The sequence below is a fragment of the Varanus komodoensis genome, unplaced genomic scaffold (assembly GCF_004798865.1).
Source record: "Varanus komodoensis strain SLA01 unplaced genomic scaffold, ASM479886v1 scaffold73, whole genome shotgun sequence".
Lineage (NCBI taxonomy): Eukaryota > Metazoa > Chordata > Lepidosauria > Squamata > Varanidae > Varanus > Varanus komodoensis.
In genome coordinates this window covers 2,571,132-2,587,284 of record NW_025336386.1, presented here as the reverse complement: position 1 = coordinate 2,587,284, position 16,153 = coordinate 2,571,132, and the positions used below count along the sequence as shown (strand labels likewise).

The 16,153-nt window shown below is 45.5% G+C and overlaps 1 protein-coding gene across 2 annotated transcripts in view; it reads left to right on the top strand.

Annotated features, from left to right (window-relative positions):
* Positions 1-4,352: 4,352 nt before the first annotated feature.
* LMF1 (lipase maturation factor 1) overlaps positions 4,353-16,153 on the top strand; it is a 186,872-nt gene continuing 175,071 nt past the window's right edge. Inside the window, exon 1 of one of the 2 annotated variants that reach the window (XM_044452589.1) lies at positions 4,353-4,628. In XM_044452589.1, the coding sequence (XP_044308524.1) occupies positions 4,429-4,628 (200 nt within the window). In that variant the 5' untranslated portion in view covers positions 4,353-4,428. The remainder of the gene's footprint in view (positions 4,629-16,153) is intronic. The other variant, XM_044452590.1, reaches the window with a different exon arrangement.

Below are 16,153 nucleotides of genomic sequence, written 5' to 3'. Positions count from 1 at the left end.
ACAGACTATGGAAGTGGGCAGGAGACAACAGGATGGCGTTCAATGTGGATAAGTGCAAGGTCTTGCACTTGGGGCATAGGAATAGGTGTCATAAGTACAGGTTAGGTGACAAGTGACTGGAGAGCAGCACTTGTGAAAAGGACCTCGGGGTATTGGTTGACTGCAGGCTAAACATGAGTCAGCTGTGTGATGCAGTGGTCAGGAGGGCGAATGCCACCCCTGTTTGCATAGCCAGAAGTGTGGCTTCTAGATCGAGAGAGGTATTACTACCACTCTACATGACTCTGGTGCGCCTGCAACTGGAGTATTGTGCTCAGTTTTCGACCCCTCATTACAGAAAGGATATAGCCAGGTTGGAGTCAGTGCAGCGTAGGGCCACAAGGTTGGTGGCCGGTTTGCAGGGGATGCCGTATGAGGTGAGACTGAGGGAACTGGGTCTCTTCAGCCTGGAGAAGAGGAGACTCAGAGGGGATCTGTTGGTGACATACAGGTATATGAGGGGATGTCACATGGAGATGGGTAGAGACCTGTTCTCCCATGCAGAGGAAGGCAGGACGCGCTCCAATGGAGCAAAGCTCAGGGAGCCAAGGTTCCGTTTGGATGCCAGGAAGCACTTCCTGACAGTTAGGACCCTGAGGGTGTGGAATGGGCTTCCACAAGAGGTTGCTGAGGCCCCATCAGTGCGGGTGTTCAAGGATAGCCTGGACGTGCACATGGTGGGCATGTCGTGAGTGAAGCCGGCTGGAGCCAGGGGTCAGACTAGATGGCCCAGGAGGCCCCTTCTGACTCGCTCTGTTTCTGTTTCTATGTATCTTCAATAGAAAATTGAAAATCTTTAGCTAGATTTTTCCTCAAAAACATTTTATTTTAAAAAACCTAATTTAAATAAAAAAGTCTGCTTTAAATTTAAAAAAGCAATTTAAATAAAAATCCAGTTTTTATTATTTTAAAAAGTCATTGATTTTTATCTACCCTGATCTGGTGCATGTGCTTTGGAGCATCAGTAGTGAAAGGCTGTCAGAATGATCTTGCCAGCTGAATTCCGATGGAGCACTCTAACGTCTCTTGTGTGTTGGAGCTTTATAATGTATATGCAAGTTTAACTGAGAGATGAGAATACATGCTTCTCCAGCTGTTGTTGGATTGCAACCTCTCTCATCCTCCCTGTTGTCTATGCTAGCTGGGGCTGATAGGAATTGCAGTCCAACAATGCCTGGAAGGCTCCACCTGTCTCAGGGAGGGAAGGACCTTTCCCAGGCTGCAGCAGAAACGTGCCAGAAAACCAGCTTCCACTTGAAATCCAAAGCAGAGTTTACCACAGCCGAGTCCGTGATTAAGTTTCATAATGGAACGATGACCCAGCTTGCCTTGAAAAGGCACGGCTTCAAAACAGTTGACCTTTCCTGAAAGGTCTGCTCAGTTCTGCTGTTGGCCCCTCCTGGGGTGGCCTTCCAGTGTCCACACAGCGACAGCCATAGATTATATGGCCAAAATGGCACCATCTACTCACAAAAGGTGGGACTGGCAGGTTCAGTGAACCCCCAAGGTCATAGAAATAGAAAAGAACCATGTGTTGATGTGTGGTTGCGTCTTGATTATATTCTTGATTTATTTTGTTTATAGTACTGTACGTTCATCTCTCTCTTCAGCCAGAAAGCCGTCTGGAGAGGTTCACAAGCAATCAGCAAAAGAAGCCAGTCTCTGCCTGCGGGATTCCAGGCTGAAAAGACAGGACACTCTAGAGGAGGGGAAGAGGAAAACCGTTTTTTAGAGTGGCTGCTGGTGTGGCAGGACGGCTTTCAGGGGAAGGACTTCTAGCCCTGAAAGCTTTCTTCCCCCTCTTCTATCTCCATAGATGACTTTAAAAAAACAGCAAAAATGGTGTTCCTTTCCCCTTGTTAGCTGCCTTGAACTTCCTGGAAACTCAGGATGTAAATGCTTTAAACCAGCATCGATAATGCATATGAATATTTAAGGATATCGCCCTCAGGAGGCGGCCTGCAGAGAAGAGGAGAGGAGAGGAGAGGAGAGGAGAGGAGCGAGGTGTCGGACTTGGTGGGATGGGGCAGAGCGAACTCTGCACGGGGCAAATCTGCATCGTGAGGTTTTGTTGCAAGGCTTGCTTGTACCACGTGCCAGTTCAGTGTCTTCCTCTTCCTCCTTCCCCGTGCTCTGTCCTCAGGTCCGTGGGAGGGACCCTGCTTTGGAAACCGCCACCTTCAGAGTCATGTCTGGTGGCAGTGGGAAAGAGGGTCTTCCTGGTGGTTGGTTGGCTTCCCTTTTTTTCCCTACTGGAAGACAAATACCCTCACCCCCCAGCAGCCCTTTGGAGTCCAAGCCCAACCCTTTGTTGGGTTCCATACCGTCCCTTTTCTGTTTGTGCTGTGTTTTAAATTATGGTTTGTTTTATTATTTTCCTCAATTTTTATTTATGATAGTAAGCCACCTTGCTTAGTAGTAAGATAGTAGTAAGTAAGTACGTAAGTAAGTAGTAAGATAGTTAGCCACCTCTCAGTAGAAAGGCAGGATACAAATCAAATTAATAAAAGGGTTCTTTATTTGTAAAGAAAAGAGAAAGACATAAAAGAAGTGCTTGTCAACTATTTCATATAGAGAAGAGGGCCTCCTTGTGGCACTTACATTCACTGGATGTTTCTTTTATGGCAGCCTGGTTGTAGATACAGCACACACACGCGCGCACACACACACCCATTTTGGCAGTGTGCATTTTTTCCTAATTCACTCTTCCCTTGTTTATCTTTACAGTTGAACCAGGGGTCCAATTTGGACCTTTTGGGACTGATGAGCAGTTTAGAAGTCAGGGCAGCAATTTTGAGGTAGATTTTGATTAGCACTTGAAGAAAAACTCTGGAGCAAATTGCAGTGTTAATCAAGCTAAATTAGGTTGTGGAGGGTTCCCCAGTCCTTCACTCATCCACAGGAAGTAAATTTTATTTTTAAGCAATGTGGACATACTAAACTGGAATAGTAGGTTGTGTGGGAAGCCCCAGGTCAGTTGGATCTCTTTATGTGCCCAACCGCTTATTTATTTATCCTTTGCACACTTCATTGGATTGCAGTGTTAGTTGATTAATCAGCTAAAACTCATTTGATTCATGGTTTAATTGTCAATTGATCTAATGTGCATCTATTTACATATGACTAAAACAAACAGTTTGAGTTTAAACAGCTCTTGTCTTTAGATGGTCCATGCATATTTGCAGTAGAGGCCATCTTGGAAGCAACAGCCCTAGTCTTCCTCAGATATGCGAGTCAAGGCACCTATCTCCTCCGAGATCATGCCCTCTCATTTCAGCTTGGAAGTACTTGTAGCGGAAAAATTGGTCAAGATTTCAGAGACCCTTGAGTATCTTCCACGGCCTAGAATGAGTTACACTTCTGGCCTTCTCTCCTTTGAATCAGCATTATTTGAGGTCAGGAAAACAGTTACAGCATTGGAAGGTCTCTCAGAAGGCCTTCTAGTCCATGACCTTTCCAGTGCAGGCTTCCAGCTGTTTGCATCCCTGTTAGATGGCATCCATCCATCTCCGCATGGCACAGGTTTGGATCAGTCCTAGTACAGACTCCTAGCAGAGTTACCTTTCTCTGAGTCTGCCTGTTGAAACTCTGTATGGATCCCCACTCTGGAAAACCCAGAAAAGTTATGTGTGCAGAAGAGTGAGTGGCTAGTCTCTGTGGGGCCAGGGAATTCTTATTCTTACAAGAAACTCAGCCTTTCTTGACTGTAAGAATGAAATTTGTATCCATCTTGTGATTCAGGAAAAAAGTATGGTTGGGCTATTAGATTTGCAGGAAGTAGGCTGCCACTCTGTGATCCTTGGAAGATACGTGAGACGCAGATGCAATACATTTTAATATATCCAAAACCATGTTGTTTGAGAATGTCACTAAATATGTGTATGGCATTGATCCAATATATGCTGTTTACTTGGACTTCCACATGCTTTTGGCAAAGTCCCTCATCAAAGACTCCTGAACAAACTTAGTAGTTAGGGAATAAGAGCAGAGATTCCTGTATGGATTGGTGACTGAAGAACAGAAGGGAGAGAGGGAAATACAGTATAAATTCTCCCTGTGAATGGGGAGCTCCACAGGGATCTGTATCGGGCCTATAGCTTAAAGTGCCAAAGCCACAAGCAGGGAAAAACCCTTCCTGAGCTCAGTGGGTTTCTTGGCCTACTTAAGCCTGGCTTTAATGTTGGTGAGGCAATATTGCACTTTGCAAGTCTCTCGCTTCAGTCTGATGGGTTGATGTGTCTCGAATAAGATTCCTTTCTGTGTTTTATCTTCCTTGCAGCTGTAGCTTTTTTGGTAGCATACCATCAGAACAAGGCACTTATTGGAGACAAGGGACTCCTGCCCTGCAAGCTGTATTTGGAGAATGTCAAGCGCTATTTCAAGGGGAAGATGAACTTGGATGCCTTGAGCTATGCGCCAACTCTCATCTGGTTCTTGGATTGGTCCAGCATGGACAGCATCTTGGACAGCTTTGCTCTGACCGGCCTCGCAATATCAGCTTTTGTCCTGGTCACCGGTTGTGCAAACATGATTCTTATGGCTGCTCTGTGGATACTCTACCTCTCACTAATTAATGTGGGACAGATCTGGTAAGCTGACTTGTTGATCTCATTTATGAAGCTCATTTCTTGCTGCTCTGCCTGAGGACTGCAAGATAGTAAATACTGACACTCAAATGACAATATAAACATGATGAAACCTCTATACAAAGTGCAAACTTAATCGAAAGGACAGGCAGAAGCTAGACCTGTGAGCTCTGTTCAGCTCTGGGGCTTCAAACAGAGCACACAGTTCTGCCTATGCTATATGCACCAGGCTTGGGTTAATGCATCACAGGATTCCAGTAAAAAAACAAAGTTATGGATGGTATGAAGAAAGCGAGCAAGGAGACAGTTTTCTCTCTTTCCCATTTCCTGGGGTCATTCCATGAGGCTGACTGTTGGGGAATTCGGGACAGATAAAAGGAGGTATTTCATCATACAGCACAGAGTTAAACTGTGGAATTCGTTGCCACAAGAGAAGGTGCTGGCCACCAATCTGGGTGGCTGTAAAAGGACGGATTCATGGAGAAGACTAAGTGGCTATGTGTGGCCTCCTGTACACAAGGCTGTAGGCCTATGTGTCCCGGTTGCTGGGGAACATGGGTGGGAGGGCACTGTAGCACACCAGTTTTGCTTGTGGGTTCCACGCAGGCATCTGGTTGGCTGCCATGTGGACAGAATGCTGGACCTTTGGTAGGATCCAGCCCCAGGTCTCTTCTGGTGCTGTTGATGAAGCTGGTTCCGCACACCTGAAACGTTCCCAACCTGGATCAAGAGAAAGAAACGCAATGATGCTTTCAGAAGTAGGCAGATAGAAATGGTGAAGGAGTGGAAAGGTTGGGAGGACGTCCTGCTTCCCACGGGGTGTACTGATTTCTTTGCCCACCTGGTGCCCCTAGATGTGCTGGACTACGGCTTCCAGCATCCCCCAGCTGGGTAGAGGATTGTGACCTTGGGTGGACTTGATACAACCCATTCCTAAGGTTTCAGGGTTGAGGTATGCAATGTTTGGACTGTGGCTTGTTGAATAAGGTGTAACCTAAGGTCTACTCTGTTAGGACAGTCCAGTTCCCCATTCCATTCCTGCTTTACATGCTGTGCATCATATTTATTCAACAGTGATAAATATTTATAAACATGGATTGTGGGTCAATATAACTGATCAGCCCAATAAGTATTTCCAGTAGCAGAAGAGACTGTGAAGCTTCAAAAGCTGCAGGGTCAAACCTAGATTGCAACTGGAAGTATTGCCATTCTATCATAGCAGGGAAATCATATTTGATAGGCAAATCTGAAAATGACAGAGACTTATCATCAGTCTCATTAATGGATATCAAGTAAAAATAAATTAATTCAACCAAGTCCACGACTAACACCATTTTCCTACCAATTTAAATCCTTGATTTTGCCATAATGTCAATTTAGCATGTGAAAAAGGTTCAAAATGTAATTGCTGCAATATTATATGCTACACATTTCTAGTAACCATTGTGGTTGGAGGAGTCTTATCCATTTTAATATGCTGACAGCTTGATGCCTTCTGTTGGGTAAAAGGGTCCAGATAGAAGATTCCAGAACTGACCATGGTGGAAAATCTAATATAAGTGAGAAAGACCAAACTTTAGTGTGAGTGAGTAAACAGGCCCAATGATATAAAGCAAGAACCGGAAAGCCAAACCCAACTTCCTTGATGGAATGTTACATTGGCTGCATAACTGGCTATTAATTAATTGGCTATTAAGCTGCATTAATAGAAGTATCACCTTTAAATCACATGAAGTATTAGTTCCCCTTTACTCAGCACTGGTTAGGCCTCATGTGGAGTACTGGGTTCTGGGCACCCCAGTTGAAGAAAGATGTGGACAAACTGGAAAGGATTCAGATGAGGGCAACAAGGATGATCCGGCTACTGGAGACAAAGCCCTGTGAAGAGAGATTGAAAAAACTGGGCATGTTTAGCCTCAAGAAGACAAGACAGGAGAGACAGGATAGCACTGTACAAGTACTTGAAAGGCTGTCACAAAGAGGAAGGACAAGATCTCTTCTTCATCATCCCCGAGTGCAGGACTCAGAGTAACGGCTCAAGTTTCCACAAGCCAGAGAGCAGGAAAAATGTCCTGGCTGTCAGAGCAGCACGACAGGGGAACCAATTACTTAGGGAGGGTGTGGGCTCTCCCTCCCTAAAAGCATTCAGGATGCAACTGGGAAGCCCTCTGAGGGATGGTTTAACTTGGTGTCCTGCACTGAGCAGGGGGTTAGACTCAGTGGTCTTCTGGCCCCTTCCAACTCTCCTATTCTGTGATTATTTTCATGGATACTTGTGCTGGAGAGGAATATTGCAAAAGAGAAGTTTAAATGTTTGCAAATATTTGCCAGGAATAGAGGAATTGCACATGTAGCATAGACAGTCTGAGGTATTACATTAATCTTAAGTGTGTTAACCTTACTCCGCAAAACCAGTTTTAGTGGTGCCCATCTGTCTGCATCCTGTAAGATCTGATTAGGTCGTATGTCCAAACTGCTGAGATCCGGGTCTTTCCTCTTTGCTTCTGCGGCCCTGACCTGTGGGAAGGGCCATGAGGCTCTCCCAGTGCGTAACAGATATAGACAACAGATAGACTTCCTTGGACTGTACACTCACAATCAGCATGGCTTTATCTGGTGCCTTATTGGGTTGATTTTCCAAGGAGAAATTCCCATGTGATTAACACACTGAATGGAAAAGAAGGACTTCCATGCAGAAGCATCCAAAAAGATTTTCCTTGGCACCCCATTGATGCACCTGGACATCCCGAGTTTTTGTTTTCCAGCATCTGTTGCATGCTGTTGTCAGAGACAAAATCTTGAGTTACGTGGAAGTATGGTGTGAGGTTACTGATGGGAAGCTAGTTCAAATGTAAACACGTGGGCCGTTGTTTTTTCGAAGAGCAGTGCAGTTTTCCTTCTCTTCTTTTCTGCCAGCCAGGGCCAATTTATTCTTTTTAAGTCCCTTCTTATTTTAATTTTTAAAGCATTTATCTATTTGTTTTGGGCCAGAGACTTCAGATACCAGACTCGCTTGACTCGAGTGCTTTTCTTTTTAACTGCGGTCCAGCTGGCTGGAATACTGAGTGGAAAGGAAGGGGCGGCCCCATTTTCTAATTTCTAATTTTATTTTTTATTTTTGCAGTTCACAGAAGGGACGTTGTTGCTACGTGCAGTCATGTACCCCAAAGTGCCAGTCTCTTTGGTTTGTGAAGAGATCTGTGATCATAATGTTCCCTCTTCCTACCTTCTGGGGACCATTTTGAGCCTTGTTTGGCAGAGGAGATTCCTTGGCTGATTCCCAGAACATTTTAGAGGATCCTGAAGAATGTTCTAGACTAGGATGGGTGCTTGGTTCACGCATAGTACTGGGCAGGCCCATTGTCTTACCGCCACCTGGTGTGGCCTGAGACTACTCCCTGCCCCTCCCCACGGCCGCACTTGGCCGGGAAAGGGCCGCCATGGTGGGCGCCCTTTCTTTTTGTCTGATCCCTGCACAGTTGCCAGTGGCTTCTGCTGTTCCCTGTCATGCAGCTGGAAAGCCACTGTTTGAGGGGCAATTTGGACTGGTGGAAGAAGGGGCTGTTACCAGGCACTGGCCTGGGTGGAAGGGCCAAAGCCGCGAGGGCAGGAGAAGGGCTTATTCAAGCCTGGAGGACGGGCCCTTTGCCGTTGGCCACCTGCGACTATGGCTGCTCACAGCAGTGGCCTTTTCCTGTATGCCGGTCGCCTTGTTTCCTTATGAGGCTAGGAAACTGAGCATTTCTCTTCCCCAAGGTCAAAGGCACTCAGGGAGAGGACGCCTCTTCTTGACCAGAGGTTTGGAATAGTTAAGCAGCTGGAGCAGTGGGCGTTTTTCCATAGGTGACCCTCACCAGGGCGAGAGTGAGGTTAACAAGGGGGCACCTGTCAAGCTCTCTTGTTTGGCGCTGGGGAAGGGATTCTATTTTGTGACCCCTCTGTGTAGAAGCAACTGGCTGGCACTTTGGCTTGTCTCAGTTGGCTGTGCTTGCGACTGGAGGGCCCAGGGGTCGTTTTGCTCGCTCTGCTGCTTCTGTGCAAGCCTTGGGGGGTTCTGCTAAGAGATGTGCCAGTGGCCGCCTTGCTGGGGCTATAACGGAAGTTGCCAAGAGTGTGCAGACGGTGGCTGGGGGATATTGCTGCGCTCCTTGGAGCGTCCAGTGCGAGAGTCCCTGGGTCAGCCCCATCGCCTGTGCTGCTTAGCAGCTACGTGAAGCCGCAGGGTGGGGCCGCCTGCTGGTTTGGAGTGCTCTGCCGGCAGTGTGCTGATGGCACGCAGTTCTATTTCTCCTCTTCATCCTCAGCTGGTGAGGCTGTGGATGTGCTAAACAGGTGCATGGCTGGATGAGGGCTTACAAACAGAAGTCTAATCCAGACGAGTCTGAGATGCCGTTGTTGGGTGGTTCCTCTGACCAGAGGAAGGAGTGCGACCTGTTGCAGATGCGTCTGAACCCCCGCGAAGGAGCAGGTTTGTAGCTTGAGGGGTTTATCCCCGATCCCTCTGTGTCACTCGAGGCTCAGGTGGCTTGCGTAGATCAGGGTGCCAGCATCAGCTGGTGGCCCAGCTAGCCCCGTATTTGGACTGGGTCTCTGGCGTCAGAAACCTGCCCTGTGGCAGACTCTAAATCAGGCTATTGCAATGCTCTCTATATGGAGCTGCCCTTGAAGATGATTCAGAAGCTGCAGCCTTTTCTCTGCTTTGATCTTCATTCAAACTTCTTGATGCATCTATTTAAGGAGGAGAAATGCTGGTTGTTTCTCTTATGGAAAATGACCTGTGATACAATTAGGATTGTTGTAATGAAGTTTGGGGGATTTGTAATTCAGACCAAGTCAGTTCACATCATTTTGTGGAGGAACAGGCGACATTGCTCAGTGGTTTGGGATTGCCGACTGTAAATCTTCTCTTGGGGCTGTGCAGTGAATATACATCAATTAAAGATACGCAGCACCAGTGTTTACAGGATTCATTTGGGACCTTGCATGTGTAAGTGCTTTTGAAAATTTCTATAATTTAATCTGTATAGTTAATTTTGGCTTCCTTCCTTGTCCTCTTGTCAAGCATTCTGAAAGGGAGAATTTCGATTTAGTTTGGTTTTTGTTAAGAAATTGCCGCAAAATTCCCCATCTCTGAGACAAAAGGAATGAGAAGTTTAAAGCTTTTGACTGCAGGAGAACTTGCACTTGAGAGTTGCATCCATCCAGGCACTGGACTTTATGTGCTTGGATCTTAGAAGTCCACGTTTGAATCCCAGGTTTTCAAGCATGGGAGGGAACTTAGTTGGTTTGGTTTTGATAAGAATTTATCAGAATATGCAAAGCTGCATCTGTAATGTTTGAGAGAAAGAACATGAGGTTTAAAAAATTGGATGTGGGAGAAAATGAAACTGGCTCATTGACACATCTTTTGCTGGACCAAAAAGTGTTTCCAGCTCTCATCTTAGTTCTCACCACCAGTCCAGCAGGTGGTCGCACTCCTTACCCAAAATTCAGAGGTGTGAATCATGTGTGTGAATGCTTCAAATTTTCAATTTAACAGGCTAAGAATTACTCAGGATGGCAATTGTTGTTGTTAAACGAAATTGTGCAGACTGTTAGGCCCCCCCATACCTCTGTGGCCTGTTAATTCAGCCCCAGTCTCAGGTACCTGTAAGATGCTGCACCTGGGCACACGGGCAGCCCATCAGGCAATAAGCTGACAGTGTTTAAACCAGGCTGCCAGAAAAGTGTGGGACAAGGAAGTTAGGCACCCTGAGACGTCCTGAGTAGGGGCATCCCTTTCCCTTTTATGTAATTTCTGATCCTGTAGGTCATGGGTGTGGGACATTGGGCCAGGGTCAAAATCTGGATTCTTGGTGTCATGCTTTTCCCATGGCTTCACCAGCTTGAGCAGTCTCCCTGCACGTGCCCATGCTAAGAGTTTGTCATAGGATCTCATGGTAGGAGAATTCAGAAGTGGCTTAACATTGCCTCCTTCTGCATAGTACTAACCAGAGTTACTATGTATGGTGTGAAAGCTGGACAGTGAAGAAAGCTGACAGGAAGAAAATCAAGGTGCTGGAGGAGAGCTTTGTGAGACAAACCCTGCACCCTGGAAGACAGACAAGGGGGTCCTAGATCAAATTATGCCAGAGCTTTCCTTAGAAGCAAAAATGATAAAACTGAGGCTGTCATACCTCGGACACATCAGGAGAAGGCAAGACTCCCTGTGGAAGACGATCCTGCTAGGGAAAGTCCAAGGCAGAAGACACAAAGGCAGACCAGAGACACGACGGAATGGCTCCATCAAGGGAGCGGCAGCCTGGAACCCGGCTGGGGAGCTGAGCAGGGCAGCTGCAGACAGGATTTTTGGATTCATAGGGTTGCCGTAAGTCGGAAATTACGGGATGGCGCATGACAGCACAGCCACAGGAACACATTCTGAAAGGTTGAAACTGCTAACTGCTAGGATGAGTTTTGAGTCAAAATGTGGCCCTCAGTGGAAAGGCGTTTTGCAGCCTGCAACTCCGGGTGTTGGGTGGTGGCTGAAATGCCCAAGTCATCATCCAAGAAGGTCTCTAGCTGAAATTTTGTCTTGCCTGTGAACGTACTGGCCGTTTCATTCCTGAATGTGGGGATGAAGCAGCCAACCTTACAAGGCTGTTAGGATTGTGTAGCTAATGCAAATGGAGCAGTTTATCAATGAAAAGATACTACATGAATAGTAAGGGACAAAACTGATTGCACTTAGGTCAAGTTAGGTATATCTTAGGGCCTATTGTTTTCAGTGGGACTTAAGTATATCTAATTCCTTTTGCATCCAGTGCTCAGTGGGTGGTGCTTTTGAAACCCTTCCATGGAATGCCAAACATTTTACTAAGAACAGTTTCTTTGGGAGTGAAGAAAAGTGTATGGGGTGGTACCTTAGAGGTGTTTTTCACTTGCCTGTAGAAAACAGCTTTTCATCATAAACTGCAACATAATGGCCCCCTTTCAAATATAATGGGCTTGTTTCTTTGGCTGTAAACATCTTCAGGAATGTCTTTGTTTACTGTGAGCCACTGTCTTGCATTTCCTGTTCCTTCTGCTCTTCCTCCTAATGGAAGAAGAATTATTTCTGGAAACCTAAACCAAAAGTTAAAGGATCTCAGGGGGTCGTCCTTCCTGCCGAGGAAGCAGATTTTGGCACTTCTTACTGATATTGTGGTGGGGGGGGGTAGGGTGCAGAGAAGCGGCAGGTTGTATCAATTTCAAAGAATGCTGTGTGCCGCTGATATGACATGTTAATGAAGCAAAGATTAATACCATGTGACATGGTTGCTACTTTGCAGGGGCTAACAAAGCTAATTGGAAACATACTTTTGGTCTGCAAAATTATAACTTAGTGATGGCTTATGTCAGAAAGGAGTAATTTTCATCCCATCTTGAGCTGCCTTTGCAGTGATCCTTCACCTTGACTCTATTTCTGCAAAAATCAGATGCACATCCTTGGCTGGGGGAATTGAGCTAACTCTTTTATTTTATTTATTTTATTTAAAAATTTCTATGCCGCCCCATTCGCCAAAGCCTCAGGGCGGCTTACAAGACAACAGTTAAAATATAAAACACTAAAAATATAAAAAACATTAACATTATAAAATAAGTCACCCTGGCCGAAAAATTAAGCAAATAATATTAGCAATTAAAATGACATATGAATAAAAAGGTCTTCGCCTGGCACCGAAAAACAAATAATGACAGCGCCAGGCGGACCTCTCTGGGGAGCGCATTCCATAGATTGGGCGCCACCGCTGAGAAAGCCCTCCTCTGAGTACCCACCCTCCTAATTTCCTTCACGGAGGGTTCCCGGAGAAGGGCCTCTCCGCAGATCTCAGGGGGCAGGCGGGCGTATATGGACGTAAGCGCTCCTTCAGGTATCCAAGGAAGAAGTATGTTCAAGCAAAGAAATAACATTTCAGCATTTCACATATACAGAATTACTCTGAGTGAAAGGCACTTTGCAGGTTGTACCTTGTTGGAATACTTAAAACAATCCTGCGAGGAGGTCCGCATCATGTCTCCCATACTGCAAATGGGCACGTGCCGCACAAAGCACCCTCTGCCCCCTGGGCAGAACCATCGAGAGAGCGCCATGGCAAAAACGCGACCCAGCCTTCTTGGCCAGTAGCTTGGCTGCATACCCAGTCACTGCGTTACTGCAGCTCTCATGTACTCATTGGATCAGTTGCCATCCACAATTTTGCCTAATGAATAAATTAAAAATCATTGAGATATTGCCACATCCTGAAAAGATGTGTCTTTTGGGATATGGCAAGGAATGTGAAATAACTTGCTGTATAACAGAAGCTTGCTGTTCCTGGCCAGAAGAAAGGTCATAGGTACCATTTTCTTCTTCTCCCCTGTTACAGAAACATCTCACAGACTATGCGTTATGGTATAGTCCTTACACTGTGGCTCCACTTAAAAATATAAAATGCGATTAAACAACATTGGACATGCACATGGTGGGCATGTCTTGAGCGGAGCCGGCTGGAGCCGGGGGTCAGACTAGATGGCCCTGGAGACCCCTTCTGACTCGCTCTGTTTCTCTGTTTTCATGTTTCTAAAATCACTTCATAAGCCGGGGTGCCATAGTGTTGGATGGGGACTTGGGTGTCCCCCAGGCAAGTCCTAGAGCAGACTGGGTGATTTTGGGCCATTCTCAGACTCCACCTAAACTAATCTCATGGGCCTACTGTGAGGATTAAATGGAGAAGAAGAAGAGAATTGTGTGTCTTGGGTTGCACACAAGAGGAAAAAGGTGGGATGTAGATGAAATCTAGTAGTGTTAATAATAGTAGTAATAAGAATAGTAATACTTGACAGCAGCAGAAAAAAAACCTTAAAGCATAGGCCTGTTCAAAGAGATAAATGAGAGAGTATTCAAAATAAATAAACATACTAAATCTTTAAACAACTCATTTCATTTTATTATTACATTTGTATGCTGCCCCATAGCCCATAGTGCTCTCTGGGCGGCTTACAATAGAAAAAAAAAGAGTATATATTCCTTAGAAATACAATAATACATTAAAGCTGTACAATTAAGCAATACTATATTTAACTGTAGGCAATACAAAATCAAACAAACATTAATACAATAATGCAATACATAATATCAATATAAGTGCCTGGCTATACTAAAAAGCAGAGACATCACCCTGCCGACAAAAGTGCGTATAGTCAAGGCTATGGTTTTCCCAGTTGCAATGTATGTCCGTGAAAGCTGGACCATAAGGAAGGCTGAGCGCCAATGGATTGAGGCCTTTGAATTGTGGTGCTGGCAGAGTCTTCTGCAAGTCCCTTGGACCGCAAGGCGATCAAACCGGTCAGTCCTAGAGGAGATCAACCCTGACTGCTCTTTAGAAGGCCAGACACTGAAGATGAAATTCAAATACTTTGGCCACCTAATGAGAAGGAAGGACTCAAGGACTGGAGAAGAGCCCAGTGCTGGGAACAATAGATGGCAAAAGAAGAAGGGGACGGCAGAGAATGAGGTGGCTGGATGGAGTCACTGAAGCAGTCGGCGCAAGCTTGAGTGGACTCCAGGGGATGGTGGAGGACAGGAAGGCCTGGAGGAATGTTGTCCATGGGGTTGCGATGGGTCGGACACGACTTTGCGACTAGCAACAACAAATATATAAGTGATAATACGTGATTGGCTATATATGCATTTTTAAAAGCCCAGTTAAGGATGTACAGAGGAGAACCTGTACACACCACAGTGAAAAGATCTTGTTTCGGCTGGCTCGATCTCATAGGTGGACCTCCACGGAAGACCTCTGAGGCAGCTCATGATGCCTGGGCAGGTGGATCTTCATGCAACCAGGCCCAAAATGGTTCAGCACTTCACAAGCCCAAGCCTATAAGTACTCTGGATTGAATATTTCCCAGGTTCTCAATGGGATGCCTCCATCCTGGCAGACATTCCTTTCCTGCAAAAGTACTGAGTTATCAGTGGTGAGTGTTGGGTTTCTATCTGCATGGTCCCAGAAGAGCATTCTCTGTGTCTTTTCAGCTTTCACTTCACGGCTCATTAAGTCTCTATGAGAGAATTTCCTTCAAGCATTTTGTCTATCCCCTATTGTAATGAGGATGCTGTGGACTCTTGGCCTGATCTAAGAGGCCTCTTGTTATTTGGTTAACAAACAAAATTTATATTAGTCAAGCAATACATTTAACAAACAAACCAACCAGTAATAGATGCAGTGGGTGAAAGAGAGAAACCTTTGGAGGCCTGATCTCACTCTTTTAGTTCAAGGGGAGAATTGGAGGTTGACACAAGCCAGAGGAGACTGTGGCACTCCACTGCCCCGTTGGCACTGCTTGGGATTTCTTTACTCCCTTGCTGTACAACTTGGCACAAGCGATCATGTAAACAGCATCGGGGTTGTTGCTTTTAGTAGTTGGAGCTCTCACACAAGTTCCTAGAGAAACATCTTGATCTACGAATGACCCAGGATAATCAGCAGGGGATGGGGACTGGAATTCCTAAAGGGGTTGTTATTTCAGGGTAACAAACACCATGTTGCTTTTAAAAGGGGAGGGGGGAAATCCAGTTTGATGAAATGTTCTACTTGTTTTGAATGTGGATCTTTGTAATTATAGGGCACTTCTTAAAAGATTGGGGACCACAATAAAGTGGATCCAGAAACCAGACAAGTGCTTTCGTTTACTACCCTTGTAAATGTATTTCCTCCCCCACTCCTCTACCATGACCACTGAGGCACGCCAACCGCTTAGCAGCAACTAAAACCAGCTGCTGGAGATGTTGCTTAGCCCTCTGAAGTGCTTTCAACTTTATGGTGTGTCATAAATTGATGGTGAACTTGGATGGTGCCGTGGTGCTGCTTCACTTCTGGTTAAGTGGAAGTGTTTTCGGCAGCTGCTGATGGGGTCGTGAGCACTGCTGCATTTGCTTGCTTGCTGCTGCTGCTGCCACTGTGGGGAAGCACCAAAGACTTTTAGCTAATTTCTGAGTGACAAGAGTTGCAGGCAGGTCTGCATTTGGGACACAGTACATTTCAGAAAAATGTATGGAACAGGAAATTAAGTGGGCCTGACCTTGATGCTGTGGTGGGTAGGACTGCAGTGTGAGCACCCAATAGGCAAAGCTCAGCATTTGGAAGAGGAAAAGCAAGAGGAAGCAGCAGTAACTGCTGCTGCAGCCAACCAGCATGTCATGGGAAGTTGCTGTCATCGGTCTGCAGTTTTTTTAAATGCACTTTTACTTTATATATACACAGATATTCATATGTAGGAGAAAGGCCCTCTTGGCAGCTGTGCCCATCTCTGGAACACGTACCTGGCGCCGTCCTTGTTTTCTTTTTGTTGCCAGGCGAAAACCTTTTTCTTTCCCAGATTTTTTAATACATAAGATCTGTTTTAATCCTGTTTTTTTAAATTGTATTTGCTGCTATGCTGTGTATTTCTATTTCTATTTTAATTGCTGTAGGTAGTTTGAATGTTCTTTTCATTGTTTTTGTTAATTTAAATATTATTGTATTGTT